Source organism: Musca autumnalis, unplaced genomic scaffold (assembly GCF_047663935.1).
Source record: "Musca autumnalis isolate F117 unplaced genomic scaffold, ASM4766393v1 scaffold_3, whole genome shotgun sequence".
Classification (NCBI taxonomy): Eukaryota; Metazoa; Arthropoda; class Insecta; order Diptera; family Muscidae; genus Musca; species Musca autumnalis.
The window spans coordinates 140,115,886-140,125,970 of NW_027411866.1; the positions used below are offsets into that span (position 1 = coordinate 140,115,886).

Sequence of the window (10,085 nt, forward strand, 5' to 3'; positions counted from 1 at the left end):
TTTGCCAGAAAATAGTGGTTAACGTAGGAGAAATAATGAAATTTATTTTTGTATTTTAGAAAAGCATTCATACTTTTGCAAAAATAGTATTGTGTGCATGAGTAAAAAAAAATGTCCATTCATTTTAAAAGAGGTACGTCCAAATTAATGACAACAAAAATTATGAACGGAATTAGTAAAAAAAAATCATACTTTTGTTTTTTCTGTGTAGATCAGGTTCGAATATGGACTATATTTTTCTACTCCTTCTGGTACCTCTCACACAAAATTTCGGATAAATTCACTTTAAGACCTGCTTTCGAATCACTTTGATTTTTGTTGAAGCGATTTGCATTCGTTACCTCCATTACGACGGTAAAAGTTTGTTTTTCAAGGGCAAGTCCATATTTCTTGGGAAAACAGCCCGAAAGTTGTAAAAAAACCCTTATGTCACCATATGTGGAGTTCGGAGAGCACGATAACTCTCGAACTGTTCAACCGATTTGGTCCAGAATTTGGTCTTCGTCAAATTATATCCAATCTTAGTTTCATGGTCAATACCGGTCACTAAAATGCTAGGACGATATCACTTGAATGGGGCAACGAATTTGGTCCAAACTTTGGATATTACAATATTTTATCAAAATTTAGTTTAACTTCTAAAATGGTCCATATCGGTCCTCCATATCGGGTACCTGCCCTACAATAGTTCAACATTTGTGTCTTAGTGCAGTTAATTCCTATTCCACATTTTTGTCGGCAAGTTCAAATGTCCAAAAAGGGCCACAAAATTCTGAAGTCACCTTTAATAGATTCGATCTGTCCGGAGGTGAAAGTTTCGCTTCATATTGGCTGAGGGTATATATCTGTCGGCAAAGCCGACTGACACTTCTTTACTTGTTTCATATAGCTCCCACATAGCGGTACCACCCGATTTCAGGTATTTTGAGTATTTATATTCATTTTAAGCCCGAATTGGCTGTATTGGTACAGAATCTTACCCACCAACAATTGTGGACATAGGTCCATGTTTTGGTATAGCATAACGATACCACCCTATTTGAGACATATTGAGTTTTTTATCTACATTTTTGGCCTAAATTGGCTGTAATTTGGTTACGGGCTTCTTAGTGGTAAAAAATGTATTTACTAAAAAATAAAAAAATAATTAAAGAAAATTAAGTTACAGTGTTTTATTTACAAATGCACTGAAAATTAGAAAGTAATTTTTTCTTAATCTCAATAAGTATATTCATCTTCAAGATGAGATCTCTCAAATAAAACGCTTGCATTTAAGTTAAAAATGGTGACTAAATTAAATGGCAATAAATGAGGGATTCATCATGAAGAATAATATACTTATTAAGGCAAAAAGAAAACACTGCAACTTAATTTTTAATAATTTTTTTATTACGAGCTTAAATGTTTTTTTCTTGCAAAATTGCAGTTGTGAATCGTTTTGAAATTTTCCGTGTCCTCTATTAGACAATACATTTTTTTCGGGGGTAAGTCGATACTTCTTGAGTAATGGACCAAAAGCTAAGAATCCCTATCGGAACCAACTAAAATAACTGATGGGCGCGAACACAAACACATAATTTTTGTCGCCAGTAGTAAAGGAGAAGAATAAAATAAGAAGTCAAAGACCCGTAGAGTGATATATCCGGAACTGTTTAACGTCTACCTTTCTGAAATTCCACAGCCTACAGACGGCATAGAGATCGTACTGTATGTGGAGGATTGTACAATCTTGACTCAATATGACCCAAATATCGTCAATGACATTTGTGATTTGTTAAATCTGTACATAGGTGACTTAGTGCAGATTTCCCATCTAAAGAATATGAAAATCCACTGGCACACTGTTCACCATCTGGACGGCTGAAATGAGGTTACCCAGAACATATTGGGTGTAACGTTTTAATCGTCCGCTCGATAAGGCAATCCTATGACAGCAGGTTCTTTCGTTCCGCATTGACCCGAAAGCAAAAGTGTTTCGGCCAGCGGCTGCCAATCCAGCATCATATGCTGGTAAAACAACAACTTGCCGGCAGCACTTGGCATGCTGACAAAGAAACATTGCCTCTTAAGAAGCAATAGGCAAATGTTAGCGCTACGCAGTGAAAGAATATTCGAACCTGCCAGAATGTCACCCTGAGAACTGCAAAATGGTGCCTCCTCTTGACACCAGTGGACGACTTTCATGACGAGACAAAGATTTTATAGGCACATTAATGCAAGGAGATTTTGTCGATGCGGTAGCTGACGTGAGCATCCCTGTCGCGATTTAATAAACAGGCTTCCCCAACCCAGGCACGTCATGAGAGTGAGGTCGAAAGGTAGAGGCGAGAACCTCTAGATCAACGAGCTTATCAGCCAGGCTTGAATAGCATTCATACTGATGCAATTGCACAGGCCGTACAAATTACAGTGTGAATGCCGTACTCGGAGACCACCCCCAAATTAATCACAGCTGAAGAACGCTAACTGTCAAGGCAAACACGAGTGATTTTATCCCAGTTAAAATCCGGACGATGAGCCGCATCAATCAGACAACTTAATAAAATATACGATGGAACATATTTGCGTTGCTACAACAACAACAACTGATGACCATGGTGGAAATACAAACACATGTACACTGATAAGCCTGACATTAGCCCGCTTTTGGAAGGTCTTAATCGTTTGGTCCTGGGGGACTTTAATGCGCATCATGAGATGTGGCATTCGGCCCTCGGAAACGACCAGACCATAGCTCTACGTTTAGCTCGGTCAATGAGGACGCCCCTACCAGAATTAGAGGAGCGTGTCACAGTTCGCCAGACATAACCATCGTGTCACCTGGTCTGACAAATGACGTCACCTGGCAACCCGTCATTTCCCTTGGATCATAATTGTCTCCATCAGCAGACCACCCGATTTCATCACCTCAGAACGCCGCGCATTCGTCAATCATGGGAAAACTGATTGGTCGAGTTTTAGAGAGTTCACCAATCACCGCTACAGAGAATTGACCAATCCTTCTGATGTTTGGGTAGCGGAAAGGACGTTCCGAGACATCATCAATGTCTGCAATTGTCGTCAATCATGGGAAAACTGATTGGTCGAGTTTTAGAGAGTTCACCAATCACCGCTACAGAGAATTGCCCAATCCTTCTGATGTTTGGGTAGCGGAAAGGACGTTCCGAGACATCATCAATGCTACAGCCGCTCGCCATATACCTGCTGGTCGAATACCCGAAGTAAGTAAGCAAATAAGCGTGATGAGCTTCGTCGAACCAACCTCGACGACCCTAGAATCAGGGAGCTGACACTGGATGTTAACAGGCTGGTCGGCGAACATAGGCGGAACAAGTGGTTAAATCATCTGAAGAGTTGCAACATTGGAGCCGGTATAAGTAAATTGTGGGCAACGGTTAAGTCACTCTCGAACCCCGGAACCTCAGGACCTCAGCCACGTTTGGCGACGTTACGTTGACTGACCCGAAGAGGTGTGCAAGTTACTTCAATCGACTGTTTGTCGAGCATCCCTAGAGTGACAGGGCGAAGAGAATAGTGTTACTTTGCATTAGATCTCTTCCCGCCGAGGATGAACCACCACAGTTTACAATGGATGATGTTGCGAATGCCATCAGGAACGCTAAATCATCCAAAGCGTTGGGCCCTGACGGAATTTCCATGGTGCACGGAGTGGAGTATCTCACTAAAGTTCTCAACCTGTCGCTAGCCACCCTTATTGTTCGCTTGACTTATTAAAAGCCTTTGATACTTTCAAGCACTCCTCGCTGTTCGAGGACATCGAGCAGACAACCCTCCGGCCAAGTCTGAAACGTTGGATAATCAACTATATGTGTGGTCGCCAGTCGTATGTGGAATTCAGGAACAAGAGATCCAAGCTCCGTAGAGTGAAACAGGGAGTTCCCTAAGGAAGGGTGATATCTCCGGAACTGTTTAGCCTCTACCTTTCCTGTATTCCGCCCCCTTTAGACGGCATTGAGATCGTAACGTATGCGGATTATTGTACGATCCTGGCGTCAGGTACCTACCCTGATGACATCTGTGAGAGACTGAACTCCTATTTAACCGATCTTACTACCTTTTTCCACGCGAGGAATATGCAGATATCCGCCACTAAATCGACGGCCACTCTGTTCACCACATGGTCTGTAGAGGTGAGCACTCCAAAATTCTAGAGGTCTTATTCGACAGCATGCCCTTGTCGTCCCCGCGTGCCACTGATTTCTTCGATAAGCTGAGATGTAGAAAAAAGTTCCTCAAGTCCCTAAAGAAAGCTTGTTGACCACATATAATGCGATAGGTCGCTCTGTGTATGGTCCTCGAACGTATGGTATGGTCTGCGAATATAAGTGCAACGCTATGGAAAAATGAATGCCGCCCTGAGAACTGTCTTCAGTGGACCATCCACACGAGGAGACAAAGATTTTTTCCCGTATAGCAACACAATGACATGCTTTCCTACAGGGCAACGGCGATACTGTGCAAAACATCTGCCCAGCATGCAGCGAAGGCACGAGAAATTGCATCTTTTTCAACTGCCCTGGCAAACTTACTCAACTAACTCCAATAGATTTGTCGTTATATCCCAGACACATTCCTAAAGCTGGAGATAGACCGAGAGCCATATTAAACAGACAAAGTAAACATTTTCCATAGGATCCCCGAACAGTCCTCAAACTGCACTTAAGCGAATACGACATGAAAGAAAATTTGCGCATTGTACAATTTCTTCCAAACATACATCAAGTTCCAAGAAGGTCTATATTGGACAGCACTTTCGGGTATCTCCCTCACATAATTTCAAAATATTCGCTTAAGTGCAGTTTAAGGACTGTTCGGGGATCTTAAATCAAATTTTGCCGAAGGTATTTCTTGTGTTCTTGTTTACAGCGATATTACGTTTGTCCTGGGCAGGCCCATTCTTCCTTATAAATATCCCTCACTGTAATGTTGGTGACATTTCCTAAGTATTTCCGTCATGAGAAATTTCTCTACACTCGACTCGGTGATAAAAAGTAGGTCCCATATCATTGCATTGGGTGCACTCATGAGAGACGTCTCCCTTGTCCCTGCTGGGATGTTTGTGGGAACAATTAGAAGCTCTATTTTAATTTCAACAGACAGACGAACATCGTTATAAAATTTGTTGCATCTCCGATGAATATTTCTATGTGTTACAAACGTAATGACAAATTTAGTATACCCTCCATCATAAGTCCACATGTCTTTTTATCATGGACTCTATCTTAGTTTCCCCATTCTCTTATGGTAGTTTATTAGTATAAACCCCCTCCTCTTCATACTTACCGCAATCAATTTCATCTGAATTATCCGAACAATCATAACGATCATCACACATTTTCGATTGCAGAATACACCGGCCATCTTTACAAGCGAATTGATCGGCATTACATGGACTTCTGGCACCTGCAATATGCATCAACTGCGAAACACAAATTACAAATATCCACATTACGGCAGAACACGATGGGAGATGTGATGAACGATGATCCTCAATTCGATCCCCGCTGCATTGATTGACGACATTGACAAATTTCTTGCGAACATTGTATAACGGACGTTGTAAATTCCAAGCCCTGTAAAAAGGGAATATTTTGTATACATATATTTTTTGTAATCAACATTTTTTTAGGTTAGGTATCGTGTTGAAGCACTTACATTCGTTTAATATTTATTTTATTGAAATTTAAATTTTTAATAAATTTTATAACAATACGTTTCACAACAAATAATTTCTTAAAGTTTTGATTACACGTAGAAATAATTACAACAATAAATAACAATTTTAGCCAAACTGAGTAGTGCGCGCAATTTTTTTTGCATGCACTAATAGCCTGACATCGACTGAACAATCAATCAAAAGTAATGTTGGAAATTACTCCAATTCTTTAACACTTCTTCTGTGTTGTCAATAATCATAAATGCCGATTCATGGAATTCTTTTTCGAACAGGTGTATACCGTTAGCCAAGGAATTGTTCTTGTATTTTAATTTTGTTGGTTTTGGATTTCTTTTTTCGGCTTTTTCTATTACAATTACAACGAACTTTTGTTGCATTATGTTTTTGTTGGTTTCGAATTTCTGTTTCAGATTTTTGTTTTACAATTCTCTTTCTGGTTTTTAGTTTCTTGTGATCTTCAATATTTTTGTTGTTGTTCCATTATCATAGACAAGCTAAGCCATAGACAAGATGAGCCTCTCACGGTATAAAAATAAATAAATAAACAAGAGATGTCGTTAATGCAAAGCTTGCGTCCGTCTGTCCATCAAAAACTTATCACAGGTGGAAGATGAAGAATGCCATTCATTTTCGTGATGGTGATACAATATTTAGAGATTGAAATCTTTAAAAAAAAATTTTGGAAAAATAGGTAATACCCTCCACCATAAGATAGAGGGAACATTAAGATTGTTATTCCGTTTGTAGCACATACAAATATTCGTCGGAGACCCCATAAAGTCTAGAATATTTACATTAGGGTGACCCAAAAAAGAAAAAGTTGGAATTTTTACGACTCACCCCCACATTATTTTGATCGGTTAACGTTAACCCGTGCCCCCTGAGGAAATCTTTATTTCTATATTAATTTTGTCCGAACTCTTTCGAGTACCTCCCCCACAAAAGATCCAAAATATTCGGAAAAATTGTGCGAACTATGACTCTTACAGTGAGTAAACGATTTGGTCCATACTTTGCACACCGGGAAACGTATATCATACATAGTTGAGGTACGAATCGGTCCACTGCTTCGGATACTTATATATATATATATATATATATATATATATATATATATATATATATATATATATATATATATATATATATAATTGTTCCACAAACATCCCAAATGGGACAAGGGAGACTTCTCTCATATCAATGAGTGCACCCCGATTCATATTAGCTCAATGATATGGGACCTACAGTTTATCGTCGAGTCCGGACGGCGTGTCTAAGACACCACTTTTGTAGAGATGTTTTACATGGCTGAAATACTCCGGAAATGCCGCCAACATTACTGAGGGGTATTTTGCCACCGTTGAAAAGTGTTTTGATGTTGCCTGGCCGGGGAATCGAACCCACGACCTTATGTGTGCAAGGCGGGTGTGCATACCATTGCACCACGGTGGCACCCTTCGGATACTTGCTATCCAAAATTTCGGAAATATGCAGTTTAAGGCCTGCTCTCGAATCGCTTTGATTCTTTTTGCAACTACTTGTAATCGCTGCTCTTATTACGACGGTACAAGTTTACACGACACTTTCCAACGGATCAACCGATTAGGGCCAAAATTTGGCCTTCGTAATATTTCGACCATGCCCAGAAAAAATTCGGATCCGTTACTCATTATATAACCCATTACAAAGTAATGTAAACATAAATAACTACTTATATTACTCCTTACTATTATATTACTCCTTACTACAATTCAGAGGTTTGTGTGCTCAACGCTCACTGCCTGCCGGGTACTTTTTTAAAAAAAAGAACAGTTGCTGGTGCACATGCAAGCGCTTAAGCAACCCTTAATGTTCGCAAGATCAAATCCAGCAGGGAGCGAAATAAAAAGAACAAGTAAAAAAGCGTTAAGTTCGGCCGGGCCGAACTTTTCATACCCTCCACCATAAAATATTCTGAACTAAAATGGAATCATTAGTTTTCATTCTTGTCCTAAACTTTAAGTGGGTACGTGAAAATGTCAGATAATGTACATAAAATGTTTCATTCGATAGGCCCTTTTCTATGGTGCCTATATCTAAGTATAGTCCGGTCAAAATAGACATGCGTATAAGGGGGAAATAGCAAAAATTCACACAAAGCTGAATTTTGGTGGAGAGCTAGGGTTAGCCATTAGAAGCAACGTCCTAAAAGTCCCCATCGATCCCATGTGTGCAAAACAAGTTATTCGGGGTCAAAGGTCATTTTTGGAGGCATTATTCAGTTCATTTAATTTTTCTCAAAAACGGTAAGACTTAGCAAAAGCCGGCTAAAGTAAAAGTTGTAGATGCAATAATTGTCTACAAGAGTGGTCTTTATGATACATAAAAAATACTTACCATTTTCGAGATATCGCGATCTAAAGGTCAAATAAAAAATTAGCCGCGTAAGTACATTATGAGGCGAACCGGTTAAAGTAACGACACTATGTGGTAGATACTTCCGTAAGCTTTCAGACGATATCCACTTTGCAGGAATCGGATCAGTAGATCCGGGTCTTACCCGGTTTTTAAATTTGGCCTTTCGGGTCGAATAACCGGCGAGCCGGATCCGCAACCGTTGAAAATTATACATTTCCGTAATCAGCGCAACAAACCTTACCTTCGGACAAAACTTGAAAAAAATCGGAGAGTTTTCGTTGGGGTCGTTCCCCTTGGGCTTTCAATTACACATGTGGGTTAAATGGGCTATTTTTGCATAAAATGCCTCTAACATTGAATAACTCTACTAAACAAGCTCCGATTTTGTTGGAATTTTTTTTAGAAGATAGCTATAATCTTGCTCTTCAAGAAAATATATATATTTTTGGGGGACAGACCCGATTACTTCGCTTATTTTAGCCGGTTCGTCTGAATATGTGCATACTTCCCTTATAAGTGCATAAAAATCATGTGTTTTTTAGAACAGCTATATCTCAAGAATGGTTCCTTGTAGGAAAAAAATTATAAAGGTCAAACTTGTAGATATTTTTTCTGTCTACAATATTTACTTTAATCACTATTTGATTAGATCAACCGTTTTCAAAAAATAAATCCGAAAACCAAAAAACCCTTAAAATTTGAACCGAAAAAAAATTTGAATACCGAAAATCGGTACATAACGTGGGAATTTCAAATGTCATTAACAGCTAGTTCGGAGGTATGTGGGCTATACGAAAATATGAATTTAAATAAACAATTTTTGTTGAAAGGTACGGAAAATCGGGAGGTTTGTTTTGGGGCTATACCAAAACATGGACCTACGATCGGTTAAACATTTTAAGTAAAATCCTCAAAGTACCGAAAATCGGGAAGTATCGTTATATTGGGGCTATGTTGAAAATTGTTGATGCAGATGTGTGGTGACCACTACAACCTTCAAATGTCAAATTACAGTTAGTTCGGTTAAAAATTTTAGCTAAAATTGTCAATTACTGAAAATTGGGAGGTACCGTTATATGGGAGCTATATCCGAACATGGATCTATGTTGACAATTTTTTATGGAGAGGTGTTGTGAGTACTAAGAACTTCAAATGTCAAATTACTGCTAGTTCGGTTTAATATTGTAGTTAAAATCATCAAATTACTGAAAATCGGGAGGTACTTTTATATGGGAGCTTTATCAATACATCGACCTTTCTTGAAAATTTTTGGTGGAGAGGTGTGGTGACCACTAAGAATTTCAAATGTCAAATGTTCAAATTACAGATAATTCGGATTAAACTTGTAGGTTAATTCTCAAAATACCGAAATTCCGCTATATGGGGATACCGAAATCACTTATACGGAGGTACCGTTATATGGGGTTATACCAAAACATGGACCTACGTTCATAATTACTTCGAATATAAGTTTTTTGGTCACTAAGAACCCTAAATATTTTGTTATATAAGTTTAGTGACGCTTAAGAGCCCTAAATGTCAAATTAGAGCTAAATCGGTCTGAAAATGTAGCTAAAAACGTCAAAATACCGCAAATCGGGGGGCACCGTTATATGGGGGCTATACCAAAACGTAGACCTATGTCCACAACTTTTGTTATATAAGTTTACTGACACTTAAGAAACCTAAATGTCAAATTATAGCTAAATCGGTCTGAAAATGTAGCTAAAAACATCAAAATACCGTAAATCGGGGGGTACCGTTATATGGGGGCTATACCAAAACGTGGACCTATGTCCACAACTTTTGTTATATAAGTTTACTGACACTTAAGAAACCTAAATGTCAAATTATAGCTAAATCGGTCTGAAAATGTAGCTACAAACGTCAAAATACCGTATATCGGGGGGTACCGTTATATGGGGGCTATACCAAAACGTAGACCTATGTCCACAAGTTTTGTTATATGTATAAGTTTATAAGAACTCTA

The 10,085-nt window shown here is 38.8% G+C and overlaps 1 protein-coding gene across 2 annotated transcripts in view; it reads right to left on the reverse strand.

The window, feature by feature from the left end:
* Nucleotides 1-5,858, reverse strand: part of yl (Putative vitellogenin receptor yl) — a 42,323-nt gene extending 36,465 nt beyond the window's left edge. Inside the window, exons 1-2 of one of the 2 annotated variants that reach the window (XM_073974553.1) lie at nt 5,677-5,858; nt 5,305-5,594 (exon numbers count right to left, since the gene is read on the reverse strand). In XM_073974553.1, the coding sequence (XP_073830654.1) occupies nt 5,305-5,594; nt 5,677-5,678 (292 nt within the window). In that variant the 5' untranslated portion in view covers nt 5,679-5,858. The remainder of the gene's footprint in view (nt 1-5,304; nt 5,595-5,676) is intronic. The other variant, XM_073974554.1, reaches the window with a different exon arrangement.
* Nucleotides 5,859-10,085: the final 4,227 nt, after the last annotated feature.